Source organism: Vigna unguiculata, chromosome 9 (genome assembly GCF_037176805.1).
Source record: "Vigna unguiculata cultivar grain cowpea cultivar isolate G323 ecotype 2 chromosome 9, ASM3717680v1, whole genome shotgun sequence".
In the NCBI taxonomy this organism is placed as follows: domain Eukaryota; kingdom Viridiplantae; phylum Streptophyta; class Magnoliopsida; order Fabales; family Fabaceae; genus Vigna; species Vigna unguiculata.
The window spans coordinates 11,972,318-11,989,934 of NC_140800.1; the positions used below are offsets into that span (position 1 = coordinate 11,972,318).

The 17,617-nt window shown below is 36.6% G+C and overlaps 1 protein-coding gene across 3 annotated transcripts; it reads left to right on the forward strand.

The window, feature by feature from the left end:
- Positions 1-58: 58 nt before the first annotated feature.
- LOC114196298 (serine/threonine protein phosphatase 2A 55 kDa regulatory subunit B beta isoform-like) lies at positions 59-17,377 on the forward strand. 3 transcript variants are annotated; one of them, XM_028086897.2, is made up of 14 exons: positions 65-380; positions 464-570; positions 665-763; positions 1,541-1,660; positions 1,858-2,043; positions 2,154-2,245; positions 2,389-2,507; positions 4,073-4,196; positions 4,309-4,432; positions 4,899-4,967; positions 6,867-6,958; positions 7,075-7,152; positions 16,808-16,887; positions 16,997-17,377. In XM_028086897.2, the coding sequence occupies exons 1-14, from the start codon at positions 287-289 to the stop codon at positions 17,131-17,133; spliced, it is 1,521 nt and encodes a 506-aa protein (XP_027942698.1). In that variant the 5' UTR covers positions 65-286; the 3' UTR covers positions 17,134-17,377. The 3 variants fall into 3 exon arrangements, with proteins under 3 accessions (XP_085522538.1, XP_027942699.1, XP_027942698.1); XM_085666412.1 differs by lacking the exon at positions 4,899-4,967 and having other exon boundaries at positions 59-380; XM_028086898.2 differs by lacking the exon at positions 16,808-16,887 and having other exon boundaries at positions 60-380; positions 16,997-17,214.
- Positions 17,378-17,617: the final 240 nt, after the last annotated feature.

The window sequence follows — 17,617 nt, forward strand, 5'->3', positions numbered from 1 at the left end:
GTGGTGGTGTGGTCAAGTCACAACATGGTCCGTTTAAGCTGTTAAGTGGACCCGGGCCTTATCCTCTGGTGCGAGCCCACCAAATACCGTTGTGTGGCGCGCGCATTTTCTCCTCTAACGAACTTGCAATTGCAATTGCAAGTGGATGAATCATCATCACAGCGACAACTAGACACCGAAAACCCAAGTTTTGCTTTCTTCTTCAAGTTTCCAAAACCAAGTGGACTCTTCAGTTCTTTGAGATCAGAATGAGATTGCGTGCGACGTTGTCGTTTTAGCACCATCCATGGCTTACTACGATTCTGCGCCTTCTGTCCCTCTCCTATGGAACTTCTCTCAAGTACTCGGCCAACAACTACCCAACGAGCCTCTCCAGAACGGTTAGTCGTAACTCGAAACTGCTAACTATGCGTTTTCTCCCGTTCGATTGCTGTTCACTGTTCGTTTCGTTTATCTTGTTCAGACGACATCATAACCACCATTGCTTTCGATAAGCGCGGCGATCATCTCGCCGTTGGCGATCGAGGTGGACGCGTTGTAATATTCGGAAGAGACGATCGAAAAAAGAATGTGAGTATCACGCGATTCTCGCCACCATACACTGTCTTTGCTTCCGTATTCGAAACGCCGTTTGTCTGAAATATGTTGTGTGTTTCATCGTTAGGTTTCGAGTAATCGAAGAAGGGATTTGGAGCAGCGGGATTTCGCCTCGCAGCCTCCCGAATTTCGTTACAAGACAGAATTTCAGAGCCACGAACCCGAGGCACGTTTGTCGTTACTATATTCTATTTGTTGATGATATTTTGAGTTTTTTGTAAGAGCTTAATTTCTACTACTTTCATTGTAAGAAAAATTTTAGGCTGTGAATCAACAGATATGATTTTTAAATTATTTATTGTAACAGTTAGCCAAGATAACCTACATGGCAAATACATGATTCAATGACTTTGTATCATCAAGGCATAAATTATTAATTCTGAGATATGCTACCTCACCTTTTATTATGAAAACAAAGTTACATGTATACTTCGAATGTAAACGGCACTCAAATAATATCACAAAAAGATATAGATATTTTAAATGACTAGCTGTATTAAAATATTATACTTTTAAAAATAAAAATTATGTTGTTATTTTTTGGTTGAGAGATTGTGGAATTGTATATCTTGTTGAATAATAGAAAAAATAATATGATTTAGTTAAATAAATGCTAAAATAGTATAATTAAAAGTGACACTAAAATTAGTTAAAAAAAAACCACTATCTATAATGATATATATGATTATATATATATATATATATATATATATATATATATATATATATATATATAGAGAGAGAGAGAGAGAGAGAGACTATAGATGTTTAAAAACAAAAATTATGTATTATTTTTAATTAAAGTTTGTTAAATAAATTATCAAAGTATTATCCTCTTTCCTAAGTAATCTCTAAAAGTAATGTATTATGAATAATTTCTGAAATATTATGCAAAGATTGATAATTTCGATCATCAATTATTTGATTATTGGTATATTTGCAGTTTGATTACCTAAAGAGTGTGGAAATTGAAGAGAAGATTAACAAAGTAAGGTGGTGGATGACCCACGACAGTTTGCAATTTATTCTTTCAACCAACGATAAAACAATTAAATTGTGGAAGGTTTGGACATACCTTCTAATTTCTAATTCTACTTATTTCGTCATACTGCTTTCTAAGCTGTACAATTGCCAATTTACTGCTCTGTACAATTGCCAATTTGAATAAGGTGATTCTAAACTATTTCACCTTATGCATCTTCCAAATTTGAATAATATCTTACAGCTTTCATTTTGTGTTCTGTGGTGTTTATGGGGCAGGTTAAGGAGCATAAGGTGAAACAAGTTAAAGAAATGGCCCCTCCTTTGTGCTCAGAAAATATGTTTTTGGCTGGAAAAAGTTTCGTACCAGGGCTAGAAACCAAGTCTGCTGCTAATGGCTATCGCTTGGAATGGATAGAGAAGACGCCTAAGAATCATTTGCCGCCTCAGGACGTTGATAGCGAGGTTGGTTCTTGTGGAAATAACAATGCTTGAGTTTTGTCACTACCATCTCCTGTTTGAAAGAAAATTTGGGCACACATACATGACCGTTGGTTGATATTTTTCGTTATCAGATTGGTGGAATGGAAGACCCTTTTCACGCAAAGTGCCAAAAGGTGTATGCTTATGCTCACAGTTTCAAAATTAACTCCATCTCAAATAATAGGTGCATTTGGCTTCCCTTTTCCTTGGATGCTTAATATTCTGTTTCTGTCAATAGTGAAAACATAATAGGAATACGTCTTTATTTTATTTGCATTGTTAGTTACAAAATTAAAAACAAAAAGTGGCGTCATGATACCTCCACAGTGATTATGAGACCTTTGTCTCGGCAGACGACCTTAGAATCAATTTGTGGAATCTTGAGGTCAGTGATCAGTGTTTCAACATTATTGACATGAAGCCATCAAACATGGAGGACCTTACCGGTAGCTCTATTTATCCATGACTCCTTGCATATTCTAATTCTTGTATGCTCTCATTCATATTTCATCACTACATCCTAATCCTGTCTAATTATTCAACCAGGTAGAATTAAATATTTTAGATTCTTTAGAAATAAAAAACTTAAAATATACTATCACAGGAAGCAAGGTTGCCTAATTTGATTATTTTATTCCTGTTCCTAAACTTAGTTATACTCTTTTCATGCTTCTTCTCACTACTATTGTTGGAAGGCCTAGAATCTGGAAAAAAAGTTTTTATACTTGCAATTCTTTGTTCACCCATGTTTAGTCCAACCCTTGAAAACCAAGTGCCTCATCAAGTGGGTTTGAAGAGTAAATAGATTGAAATTGATGATAAATTGATAATTATTATTAATTAATTGAAGATACAGAAGACTATATAAATAGGTGGGCTTGATTATAGATTCTCTAATCAATCAATCTGATTACAGTTCAAACCAGTAGATAAGGGGAAAGTAAATCATGACATAAGGCCTACATCAGATCAGATCTTATTCTATGTTTCTGAAAGAATTATTTTAAGGAAAGAATCCTAACAACTTTGAAGGAAATATCATTTAACAAACCGGTATGAAAAATCATATAATCCAACCAGATAGTTGCCTGAACATATTAGATAAGAACCCTACCTACCAACATTAGCCCTTTGTTTTTATTTTGTAATCTAAACTTGTATTCTAAATCAGTTCTACGGTTTTAACCTATTGCCACTCAGTTTTTCTAAACACTTACTGACTTTGTTATATATTGCACAGGCACCTGTTGTCCTTTATCCCTTTTAGCTTTTGCCATCTCCAATAAAACTTTACCTATTTCACTTTCCAAAACTGAATATAGATATTATTGGGAAGTTTCATATTGCCCACCTCAATTCTTGTTGTAAGACTTCTATATTTGTTGGACAACTTTATTCAATGTCAATTGATTTTGAGATGAAATCTAACATTCTATGAAAGCCTGTAGCCTATCTTGGTAAATCAACAGTTCTCATAGGCAACCTATTTTGTTAGACATTTGGAGGTTGGTTTTGAGATGAAATCTGACATAGTATTAAAGTCTATTACTCATGTTGGTAAGAGATGAATGCTGCGAAGCCCCACATTGCTTACTTCTGTTCTTAGGGTGTGGATAGGACATTTTTTGGTTCTTCTTAATTATTTTGTCCATTAAAGCAACAATATTTGTTTGCTGCAATTCTTCATGTTTTCCTTTCTGGTTATTTGCCAATGAAAATTATTCTTCTGGTCTTCTCTGACTCTCAATTTTGGAGGATCTCTTCTTCTACCCTAGAAGCACTTTTTCTAAAGATGAAAACCAAGCCTATCTAGTTCTATACATAAGCTACATCTTGAATCCATCAGAATAATCCACTATACTGCTTTGTATCTGTAACTTGTCAACCTACGCCAGTTTTGAAGTCATTATTAAATGAGATCTATGTCATGTGCAATATGCATCATATGTGCATGCCATGTTATTTCTGCTCTCATTTTGACCTTTTAACTGATTTACCCTATTTTGTTTAGAGGTCATAACATCAGCTGAATTTCATCCTTTACATTGTAACCTCCTTGCATATAGCAGCTCACAAGGTTTAATTCGTCTATCTGATTTGCGACATTCAGCAATATGTGACCATGCTTCAAGAATGTAAAATACAACTCAATTCCTTCAAATTTAGGCATAGTTAATTTTCTTGGATTTTACTGTTGTCTCGGCTATTCGAATGTTCTGATACTTCTCATTCAGCTTAATTATACAGATTTCAACATGGAGAGAGTTATGGATCAAAGTCATTTTTTACAGAAATCACTTCTTCCATCTCAGACATAAAGTTTTTAAATGATGGCCAGCATCTTCTAAGTCGCAATTACATGAATATGAAGGTTTTCCTTTTATTACTGCAGTCATTTAAATTATGATTTCAAAATTGTATTCCGGAGCCTATCTTGTGCCATAGTTTTTTTCTTCAAGCAGTGGTGATTTGGAGAGGTGCTCGGTTGCTCTAATAATTTTTTCAATAAATCTAATTTGACGAGCTGTTCATTGGCCTTTGAAATTTGGATATTCTTTAGGTAGAAAATGTTTCCTTTTGAATGAATCCAACATTGTTTTTAACAAAACGGAAAACTAACAAATGTCATTTACGTCCCAGCATTTAGTATTGTGATTTTGTGGACTAAACTAAACTGACTCGGATTTGCTAAGTTGCAATGAACAGACAGAATAGACGATCAATTTTAGTTACGCGATAACGCAAAATGTAATGAAAAATGTACTAAATACTTTGATTTCTGTTAGCATTAGAAGTATGCTCTTAAGGGATTTATATAGTTTCACTTTTTATTTTAGCTTTGGGACATGCGTAGGGAGTCATCTCCAGTCGCAATATTCAAAATTCACGAGCATCTGCGTCCTAAGGTTTGTTGTAAAAATTTGAATTTTGAGGATTGTATTCACTTTATAATGAAAAGCATAATTGTTGTGGGTAACTAACTTTCTTCTATTATCAGTTTTGCATTTATCTATTCCAATCTTGACTATAGGGGCAACAGAACTTTTTAGGCATTCGTTGTCCTCCTTCATAAAGTGTTGTCACTCAATAATCAACAGTCATCCCTCTGCGGTGAGTGAGAGAGTAAACTCTCTAGGCTTTGTGCCACAGTAGAATACCTGCGCATTTGTGAAGTAGAATAGATTTGAAACATCCTGTGCGTGCCCCCTCCCTATTCTTTTTTCCTCATGAAGTTCTAAGATATTTTTTTCCTAATTTGAAAAGGCTTTTGTTTTTGTGAAATTATTTTTGCCCAGTTTTGTACTACATATGTAACAGACATGGATTATGTTCCCTCGTAATTGTGTACCCAGTTTTACTTGAAAACTTTAGAGACTACGAAATTTTGGCTGTGCTGCCTATATTTCTAGGATTTAATTACTTGAATTTAGAGGGAAATGTATCAAAGAATGCTTTAATAGTTATTTATATTCTCAACATAAAACATCAAAAAGCCTTTTCCAATTAAGTGGATTGTCGGCGCCTCTATATTCTGAAAGATGTTTATCGTAATTTTCTCACATTAGACGTGACCAAATCATCTTAGGCAAGACTAAGCCGTCTTTCCTTCAATAGCTTCTAATCTTAGTATCTCTATTGCGTTTATTCCTGATCTTACGTGATCTTTTATGTTCACTCATCCACTGTACAACATCTTCATCCATGCAAAACTCAGCTTATGCACTTTATGAACCCAACATTCGGTACTATAAAGCATTATGGATCTTAGAGATGTATAGTAAATAATTTCTTAACGCTTGAGAGGCAACCTTTTTATCACAAATGTATTATTAGAATGCCATTGTACTTCTACTTCTACGCTTTTACCATTTAATCCTTCTATTGTCACTACCATTATCATATGCAAGGAGAATGCATTGTGGAACTAGCTTGAGGATGTGCCTTTGAACATATAAAAGTGATGAGTCTATGTTTTTAGAGGGGTTTCATTAGAGAGAGATTATATATATGTGACTTGAGTCCAATCCACATAAGGGATTGACACCATTTCTAATCTAAAACCTCGAGACATTGGATTTATAGGTGACAAACCATCGGCTCTGATCTCACTTATGAGTCTATTTTTTGAGAGTATTCATTTGGGAGAGATTATATATATGTGAGTTGGACACTACTCCTATCCCAAAACCTCGATGCATTGGGTTTATAGGTCTTTTTTCTTATATGATTTATTTCTATCCAATATGGAACTTAGATTTACACTTGAATTATTCTCAACAAGGAGGAATCATAAACCAAGATAAGGAAGACAACAATGCAAAATTGACCCCTTTAGCCATAGGGAAAGAGTGGCTCCATCATGTGTTTGCGGTTTCCTATAACGTCATGTATACAAGGAGATTTGCCTATAACTATAATCCTATAACTTCAAGCATTTTTCCGTCAATCTTCATTGTAGGTATTTTACTTCCACTGTTGGCCGGCAGCATAAAATTGAATAGGTTCTCTATAACATAAGATATTCTTTATTCTTTATACAATCAACCTTTCCCATAGGTTCCTGCCATGGATTATTCCCTCTATGGTTAAAGTGATTCCACATATCTTACTTGTTCTCGTAAATTAGATATAAAGCATTAAAATAATTTTCTCTAGCAATCTTGATTGAACTTTCTGCTTTAGATTATAAATTTCTCTGAAGATCCTCTAACTTTTTCCTTTGGGGTGGGGAGAAGCACCATAGAGTTTGCTAAATTTTGTTTCTTCGCATGGTTGACTGCTTCTGGTCCTATTTTTTAATGCAGTTGCCAGAGCTATATAATAATGACTGCATATTTGATAAATTTGAGTGCTGCTTTAGTGGTGATGGACTCCATTTTGCAACTGGTTCTTATAGGTTTGTCTCCTTTAACCCAAATGCAATATATGTTATGAGTTATGTTATTGTGGATCAGTTTTGTGTTTTCCTAACCTCAAACGTTATCACTAAAACATTGCCTATTTTTGTTATAGCAATATCTTGCGGATATTCTCCCCAGGTTCTGGAAGGGAGGAAGGGATTAAACTAGAAATTAGAGGAAATTCTGATAGGTAACTCCCTTAGACTATATACGAACTCAAACTTTATTAAATTTGACTGCATATTTCTCATCAAGAGAAACCATTTAATGAGAATCTTTAACATTAGACAAGGAATTTTCCGATAACTATACAAAAAAATTTTGCGTATCACATCACTAATTACATTTATTCAAATATGCCAATTAATGAAATAAAGCAGGAAGTAAATCAATTGCTCAAATTTGTGCAAATTAATATGTTCAAGTAAATATCGTAAAAAAATTTAGAGAAATTGTTCCGACCTGAACTATGGAGCAAGTCTAGGTCAAGAACATTTATTGTTTCTCTTATCTAGTTAATTCTCTCCCTCCCTTTATCAGCCGCTTGCTATTCCTTAAATACTATTTTGTGAGTTTACCCATGTTGCCCCACTAGGATACGTGACCTCTAAGTGGAAAATCGCCCCGCATTATTCGGCATTTCCCTAGGGAGCGTAAATATAGGATAACATGGCGATTTTTTGAACATGGCCTATGACGTGGTCTTTTAATCTAACATCCTCCTCAATCCGAGATCTAGGCAAGTGATCCTCTTACAACCGAGGTCAACCTAGGTTGTTTACAAAGACATCTTCCCTCAACCGATCCTAACTCCTTCCTTCTAACAGATTTACAGATTGACCTCCAAGAGACATATATATCACTGGCCCCTGAGGTCTAAGCTTGTACTTATGCTAAGCATAAGACTCGGTGATAAGATGATATTGTTGTATATCCTAAGATTGACAACTCGAACTCTGATAGATCTATAAATCAGCCTCCAGGAGACACATAGATCACTAGCTCTCGAGGCCTAAGCTTGTACTTATGCCAAGCATAAGGCCTAGAGGATAAGATGATCTCGTTGTGTATCCTAAGATTAACACTTCAGCTTTTGATAGATCTACAAATCGGACTCAAGGAGACATATAGATCACTAGCCCCTGAGACCTAGCTTGCACTTATGCCAAGCATGAGGCCTGGTGATAAGATGATTTTGTTGTATATCCTAAGATTGACACCTCGACCTCTAATAGATCTACAGATTAGCCTCAAGGAGACATACAGACCGCTTGCCCTTGAGGCCTAAGCTTGCACTTATGCCAACCGTAAGGCCTAGAGATAAGATGATCTCGTTGTGTATCCACTTGAAGAGATTTTAGAGAAATGAAACAATGAAATCTTGTCACTGTTACTGTTTTACCACTGTTTATATAAGAAAATAGCAGGTAGAATACAAAGAGTCAAGACCTAGTCCTAATCCTAACTCTAAAGAAGGGATCCCATACATGATAATAAAAAACATTACATTTCAACTCTCGCCCTCAAGTTGGAGCATATAGATCATATGCTCCAAGCTTGGAACATATAAATTGAATTCTAGGCCCTCTTAAAGATTTAGTTAGAATGTCTGCAAGTTGTTCATTAGAGCTAACAAACTCAGTAATCAGATCCTTGGATAGTAATTTCTCTCTAACAAAATGACAATCAATTTCTATATGCTTTGTTCTCTCATGAAACACCGGATTGGAGGCAATGTGAAGGGCTGCTTGGTTGTCACAATCTAACTTCATCTACTCATTTTCACAAAATTTCAACTTTTGAAGGAGTTGTTTAATCCACACTAGTTCACATGTAGCAAGAGCTATAAATCGATATTTTACCTCTGCACTAGATCGAGCAACAACACTTTGTTTCTTACTTTTCCAAGATACAAGGTTCCCTCCAAGGAATACACAGTACCCTGTGGTAGATCTTTTATCAATTGGACAACCAGCCCAATTTGCATCACAATACGCTTTAACTTGAGTACTTCCCTTGTTCTCATACAACAATCCTTGTCCTAGGTTCCCTTTTACATATCTGAGAATGTGAATCATAGCATTCCAATGATCAATGTGAGGATTTTGCATAGATTGACTTACAACTAGTGTTATTGAATTTCGGCCATGGCGGTGCCATGGCGGAAGCCAGTAGCGGTTTCCCGGCCTGCCGCCACAATAAGGCGGAGGCAAATCGGATTTCCCGTGGCGGTCCATGGTGGCCGCTTTAGACATGGCGGGTGACGGTGGCGTAAAAATCGGGTTGAAAAGAGGAAAAAGCCAAGAACTTGAACATAAAAAGAAGAAATGGTAGATGGAAGTGCAGCAGCGGCGTGAGAGAAAGTGGGAGAAAGAAGGGCATCGAAGAAAGTGAAAGAAAGTAGGATACAGAGAAAACCCTAATTGCATTGGTGTTCTGAGGCTTTAAAAATGGGCTAGGCCCACTAAAACTTTCTTTAATTAACCTTACCTACTCTTCCACTTTTATTTTCTTTTTTTACCCCAAGTTACTGCAGCAGTAAAATTCTCTTAACTTAAAACACATTCTTTTACCCAAAGTTACTACAAAAGTAAATCTCATTTTAACCTTTCCCTTCTTAACATTACTTTCCAACATCAAGTATCAATTCTTGTAACTGCCAACCACCATTGCCAACCGCTGCCGCCACCAAACACCGCCAGCAGCTGCCACCACTTGCCACCGCCAATTCTTTTTCTTTTTTCAATATTTTTTTCTACTTCTCTATTTTCACTATAATTATTTTGCAAAAAAAAAAAACATACCAATTTTCCAACAAAACTAATTGCCAATGATCATAATACTTCAATATCATTATTTTTGTATTAAAATTATATGTGGGGGTATTATATTTTCTTTACTGCATTATTTCCGCTATAACCCGATATGCTTTCCGTTATAACTTTATAAAGGTTATTGGGGTCACCGATATGATCTGCTATTTGATATCAATAACAGTGCTTACAACTCCCACTGGATAAGAAAGATCAGGTCTTGTTATAGTAAGGTATATGAGTTTTCAACCAACCTTCTATATCTCTCTGGATCTGAGAAAAGTTCACTTTGGTCTCTTGTTAACTTTTGATTTGAGTCCATAGGGCTATCAATGGGCTTGTAATTTGCCATGCCTGTGTCCTCCAAAATATCAAGAGCATACTTTCTCTGTGCAATGATAACACCATCTTTTGATTGTGTCACTTCAATACCAAGAAAATATTTAAGACAACCCAGATCTTTGGTCTGAAAGTGGCTAAACAAATGGTTCTTCAATTGAGCAATTCTAGTGATATCATTTCCTGTGATAACAATATCATCAACATAAACCATAAGATAAACACATTTTTCAGGAGAAGTATGACCATAAAATACTGAATGATTCGCTTCACAACGTTTCAATCCAAAATTCTGCACAACACGACGAAATTTACCAAACTAAGCTCGAGGAGATTGCTTCAAGCCATAGAAAGGCATTTTTAATGTCCAACTAATACAGAGGCCATTGGCGAATGACAACCATAGCAAGGAAAAGACGAATAGAACTGGTTTTAGCCATAGGAGAAAAAGTATCACAATAGTCAAGGCTATAAACCTAAGTATACCCCTTAGCTACAAGACGGGCTTTGAGTCGATCTACAGCACCAGTAGGACCAACCTTAATAGCATAGACCCATCTACAGCCCACAGGCTTCTTACCAAGAGGAAGAGAGACAAGTTCCCAAGTCCCATTGTGTTCAAGTGCCTGCATTTCATCAATCATGGTTTGTCGCCATCTAGGATGACCAAGTGCCTCATCAACATTCTTAGGAACCTTAATGGTAGACAAGGAGGAAACAAAAGAGAAATATGGAGGAGACAAACAATGATAACTCAAAAAATTATAAATAGGATGTGAATTACGAGTAGAGCGAATACCTTTTCGAAGGGCAATAGGCCAAGTATGATCAGAGTCAAGAGAAGACGAAGAGGATGAAGGATCCATGATTCGAGAATCTATTCGAGAAGGATTTGAGTCCCAGGGGTCTTCAGGCAAGGAAGGAGTCATTGGAGTGTGACGCTGATATGTGAGAAGAGGTGGTTGAACAATGTCATTGGCATTTTGAGTGGGAGGTTGAGTTTCAGGAATAACCAAGGGATCACGGGATGGTAAAGGAATGACTTGTTGAACAGATGAACTCTCCTCCATGGAGGACAAGAAAAAATATGTGTCCTCAAAGAATGTAACATTAGTAGACATATAATACCTTTTAGTTGAGGGAGAATAACATTTATACCCTTTCTGAAGGCAAGAATATCCCAAAAAGACACACTTAATAGCCTTTGTAGAAAGTTTATCAAGACCTGGAGAGACATTATGAACAAAACAAGTACATCCAAACACATGTGGAGAGACACGATATAAAGGATCATTTGGAAAAATTATCGAGTAAGGAACTTTATTTTCAATAGAAGAAGAAGACATCATATTGCTTGAAAACAAGCAGTGAGGACTGCATCTCCCCAATGATGAACAAGAACATTAGTATTCAACATTAGAGAGCGTGCAGTTTCGATAAGGTGTCTATTCTTTCTTTCGGCTATGCCATTTTGTTGTGGAGTATGAAGACATGTTGACTTATGTAAAATTCCTTAGGAAGATAAAAATGAGGAAAACACAGCAGAAAAATATTCCTTATCATTATCACTTCTGAGAATTTTAATTATCTTCCCAAATTGGTTCTTAATTTCATTAAAGAAGGACACAAATATGAATAAAAGTTCAGATCTTTCTTTCATTAGATAAACCCAAGTACATCGAGAGAATTCATCAATGAACGTTACAAAATAGTTAAAACGAAAAGAAGTGACACAACTTGGTCCCCAAACATCAGAATGAACAGTAGAAAAAGCAAAAGTACATCGTGTCTCAGACTTTTTAGGGAAGGAAGATCTAACATGCTTCCTAACTGACACGATTCACAATCTAAGGCTTAAATGTGTTTGAGACTTGGAACCATCATCTTCAACTTGAATAAACTCGGGTGACCCAAAAGATCATGCACAAGTTTTGGGGATGAATTTGCAAAACAGGATACAGAGGAGCTTGGTTTTAGGAAATAAAGTCCATGTAACTCATGTCCTTCTCCAATCAGACGACTCGTACCATGTTCCTGTATACCAAAGGAATTAGCAGTAAAGGTTACAGAACAATTTAAGGAACGAGTCAATTGACTCAAAGAAATTAAACTGTAAGGACAATGAGGCATGTACAAAACAGAGTTTAAATTTAGTGATAGAGATAAAGAAACTTTGCCAATTCCTTGAGATGCCACTTTGGATCCACTTGTAACAATAATCAAATGAGGAATTTTGGGAGAGGAAATGGAGGAAAATGAGGAAATGTTACCATAGACATGATTTGAGGAACCTGAATCAAGAATCTATGGACTAAGACCTTCCACAGATTGAGAGATACATGCAGTTGACAATGAAGAGGATGGGCCAGGATTGTTGGATTTCTCAGATTTGTACCTCAAAAATTCTTGGTACTCTTCATCAGAAATTCTAGATTCTAAATGATCAAACTTGGACACATGAGCAGCTTTATCAGGAAAACCATGTAAGGAATAAAACTTGTCTTGGATATGGCCCATTCTATTACAATATGAGCATTGAGGATGCCCACTCGACCACCACTTGCTCCACAGTTGCTCTGACCTCCTCCTCTTCCCCGTGGTGCTACCATTGCTGATGTTTCAAAAATATTAGTTGAACTTTCATCTTTGACCAATGTAGGTACACGAAGAAGTCTAGTAACTAAGTTATCCATCGAAGGGATTTGATCACTAGCTAAAACTTGATCACATACATGATCAAAAGTCGAGTGCAAGCTCCTCAAAATTAAGACCATGTAAAACTTATCAAGTTTTTTGTTGATATCTTCTAATGAATCAGTCACAAAAAAACTCTTCAATTCTTCTACTGCAGCCTTAGCCTTTCCTATATGAGAGACCATATCATGATTGATTATTTTGAGTGAGGCTACTCTTTGAGTTGCATCAAAGATAGGGATGGCAAAATGGGCCCGGCCCGATGGGCCGGCCCGCCAGCCCGACTGAAAAAGTATGGGTCGGGCCACGAATTTCAGCCCGCCAGCCCATGACAGCCCGGCCCGTCAAGCCTGCTGGCCCGTCGGGCCAGCCCGCGGGCCAAAACGGGCCAGCCCGCGGGCCGTAAGACAAAAACAGGCGGAATAAGTAAATTAATATTTTATTTTCTTTGGGTATTTTTAATTTTTATTTTCATGTTGGTGTTTGAAATGCAAAGATAAAACGGTAAAGGCATTGGGTTCTGCACACACACACACTCTCACTTGACAATTCACAATTTCAAATGTTTCCTTTTGTGTTGACTTTTCACTGTTGTAACTTGTATCTTTGGTTGTGTTACATAACAAACCACCCTGACTATTATTATAGTCACTGCGCAGGTTATTATTGTATTAATGCATATGTAGTACTATTACATTTATATACAAATTAATGTAGTCAACTAAATTTGAAATGAAAAGATTTAAAATCTGATTTTGGGCCACAAAATGAACATATCAGGAAAAGGATGGCGGGCCAGCCCGCCGGCCCGCCACCCCACGGGCCGGGCCCAAAAAAACAACCCGTTTTGCCTTGTCGGGCCAGCCCGGCCCGGCCCATTTAAAACGGGCCAAAAACGGGCCGGGCCAAAACGGGCCGGGCTGGCCCGTTTTGACACCCCTAATCAAAGAGGCATTGAATGTCATTGGCAAAAATGTCATGTGCCCTTTTCCAAAAAGAGAAGCATGTCTTGTAAGGTCTGAAAATGTCTAAGACCCACTTGCTCAACCGATTGCCATAAAACAACACAACTGAAAATCCAATTTCTGTCACTTAGGTTTCTCTTCCTCTGAAATAGTAGAGACCTCTTTTTCAAGATGATCATGATAGCCTTGACCAAGAAATCACAACTCCACCGAAGCTGACCAAGAGGAGTAATTTTTCCAGTTTAGTTTTGCAGAGGTAATAATAGGAGTAGTTGATAGAGAGGGAGACATTCCACCCATAGAAGCCATTTAAAAAAAAACTTAACTCTTGAGAAGAAACCCTAGGTTCAAGCTATGGCCACTAAAACACAGAAACAAGAGCATAAATAAGCCTAGGAGGCTTCGGCGAGACGAACGACGATGGCAGGGCGCGATTCCGGCACGTGGTGAACACGCGCTTGAAGGTCGTCGGAGAGTGGCGGCGCGTGTAGAGGTTTCCAGGGGCATGACTTGTGGGGATGGGTTGCGCTCCTCGAGGCGCACCTAACCCTGACTTTGCCATAGTAGACACGCCGACGACGACGACGACGGACAGCACGGCGGATGGTGGCGAAAGACAACAGACAAGCAGCAGACAACAACAACCACTATGACAAACAGTGAAGATGAACTAAAGAAGATGTTCTGGCTCTGATACCAACTTGAAGAGATTTTAGAAAAATGAAACAATGAAATTTTGTCACTGTTATTGTGTTACCACTGTTTATATAAGAAAATAATAGGCATAATACAAAGAGTCAAGGCCCGATCCTAATCCTAACCCTAACTCTAAAAAAGGGATCCCATACATGATAATAAAAAACATTACATTTCAACATATCCTAAAATTAACGCCTCAACCTTTGATAGATCTACAAATCAGCTTTCAGGAGACATACAAATCACTAGTCCCTGAGGCCTAAACTTGCACTTATGCAACTCCCATTAGTAATTTGAATATATTGGGGATCACTATAACTCTAGATATTTGGTAACAATTCAGATTTGCCAGTAATATGATTCCAAGTTTCTGAATCAAAAATCCAAGCATGTTCGCCAAACTTTTTTCTTTCTTCACCATTCCACGAGAACACCACGGACTCAAATTTGTCTAAATTCTCATTTGTTGGATTTTGGGGACGAGCATGACAGCAATTTTATCACCTAGTAAAGCTAAGATGTTCAATGGCCTCATCAATTGATTTCACAAAACCAACACCACTAAAATTAATTTCTACATGAGAAGATTGTGAAAACTCAAAGGGTGAGATTTCTTCTACTTTAGTTTGAGACACTAGAGCGATATGCATATGACCTGTGTGACTTGTGTGGTTTCTACTACTAGATCCAGTAGTGTGGGTGTGAAAAGGGAATTGGAGAAGAAGATGAAAATGGAGATGTATAACTGGTGCCTGCAGGAGTAAAACGGGAATAAAATATTTTATGGGGTTGCAAGTGAAGAAAAAAAGAGAGGTGCACTAAGAAGCCACCCTTTCTATTTTGAGGTCTATTGGGCCATTCTTTAATTACCTGTCCTCATTTGGGTGGTGCATCTTGCATCCAATCATTTTTCTCCTGCACCCTATCAATTTATTTAATTTCTGTCCCTTATTTTAAAATTACTTTCGGAAAGTGTAATCCAGAAACAAAAAATATATTCCGGAATTCTGTTTCCAAAAAAGAAAAATGTTTCCGGAAAATGTTTTTTCTCTTTCGGAATTATTTTCTGGACAGTATTTTTCTCCTTCCAAAATCCATTTTCCGGTCTGTCACGTATCCCTTTCGAAATCCATTATCCGGACCACATTACCTTTCCAAACGCTTCAAATAAAACTCCGAATGACAAAAACAGAATTAAATAAAATGATAGGGCAGGAAGCAATTCCCTCCTTATTTCTTACAATAATTACAACATGGATTTTGATAATTGATTGCACTCCAACTTGACCAAAATCCCGTAGACTATATGGACTCCTCTTTCCCGTGCCGCGTAAGCAACATTGATTACTCATGAATTCACTCGATTTTAACCCATTCCAACCTGGGTTCTTCTCACAACACAGCAACATAAATATGATTAACTTAGAGGAACACAGTCCCACCAAACAAGATTTCAAGAATATGAGCATTAAACAAGTACCAAAGAAAAAATTGGGTTGAAAAGGGAAAAAGCAATTGTTTCATAGCTGAAGTTCTAGAATAAAATCAAAATTGACTGAATGTTCCTCATGATTGAGAAAATCCCATTTAATAAAAACATTTTTTAACGATATACAAGATATATTTAGGTTTTAGAGCTGAAGTTCCTGAACCGTATCAAAATTAACTGAATCTTTCTCATCATTGAGAGGATCCCTTGAATAAGAATATTTAACATTATACAAACAAACTTTTGCGTATAGCCTATACAAGGAAACTTTGTCCAATGAACTAAAATCGCTAGTAAAATCAGTTCTTCAAATCTACGCAAATTTTTGGTTAAGTAAATACTGTAGCGAAATCATAGATGAATCAACAAGGAATATCCATGATTTAGCTAATCCCATAGACAAACTTGATCAACCCTCCACATAAAATTAAAAAAAAAAAAAAAAAAAAAACTCATTAACCCTTTTCTTTGTTTTAGATTTTGCAGGTGTTTGTTATCTTTTAACTCCATTGTCACGGATTTTTGTTTGATATTTGAGAGTCTCCTCTCCCCCACCCCAATACTAATTTTGCCACCTTCTGCCAACAGCTGCATCACAATTCTATTGTATCCGTGTTATTTTTCTTCTAATTTTGAGATTGCAAAGTGCAAACATTCTCATCCCTAAAAGATTTAACATAAAAAGTTATGCTCCTTTCAACGAGACCAACAAACATAATTCAGTTCCCGTGTTTTGCGAAGTCATGTCTGTATAACTTGATGAATGTGAAACTAAACCGGCATTGCATATTTTGAATTACCTATTCAAATACAGTTATTTTTTTATTGGTATTTTACCATTATCAGGAAGGCTATTCACCAAGCCAAGTCAAGGGCTAGAAGGCCTTCTCTAAGCAACATAATGCCTCGTGGAATTTACCACCACGGTTGGCGTTTCCTACATATGTTTTCACTATTTTTTTTTATCTAATTTTGGCCTTTATCTTTTGTTTCGCTCTTAATTATGTCAACCTTTTTCCCCTTTCTGTTTTGCAGCTCACGTTGATTCGGAGTCTAGCAGCATTGACTCTCTTTGTAATTTAAGCTCCAGGCTGCTACAAGTAGCTTGGCATCCTACATGCAATCTAGTTGCATGTGCTGCTGAAAGTAGCCTAGTCTTGTACTATGCATAACTTGTGCTTTGTACATTTTATTTGTAAAATTAATTCCATACTCCATTCAAGTGGGTATTTCATGATGTATTGCACTATAAACCCCGCTAAGTATGTTATGTTATCCGCAGTTTAACTTTCTCAAGGTAAACCCCGCATAGTTAATAGATTATTGACAGATTTAAGTAACTCCTAGAAAAACATAATTTTCCTGTGGTTTCATAACTAATAAATTATCGACGGTTACAAACCTCTATTTCATATCTCTCAGTGGTTTCAAAACCTCGGTACTTTCTAGGGGTTTCAAACCCCTATATGTGTGTCATTATATTTAGTATTTTTTTCTTAGGATTTCAAACTCCCATTAATTTCATCAATTGTTTTTTTTATGCATGTTAATTGCTTTTTTCTTAATGCACTTAAATACCTGAGACAATAAAAAATGACAAAAGATAAATATTCTAAAATGATGGTATTCTCCTTAATATAACATTCATTAAAGGAA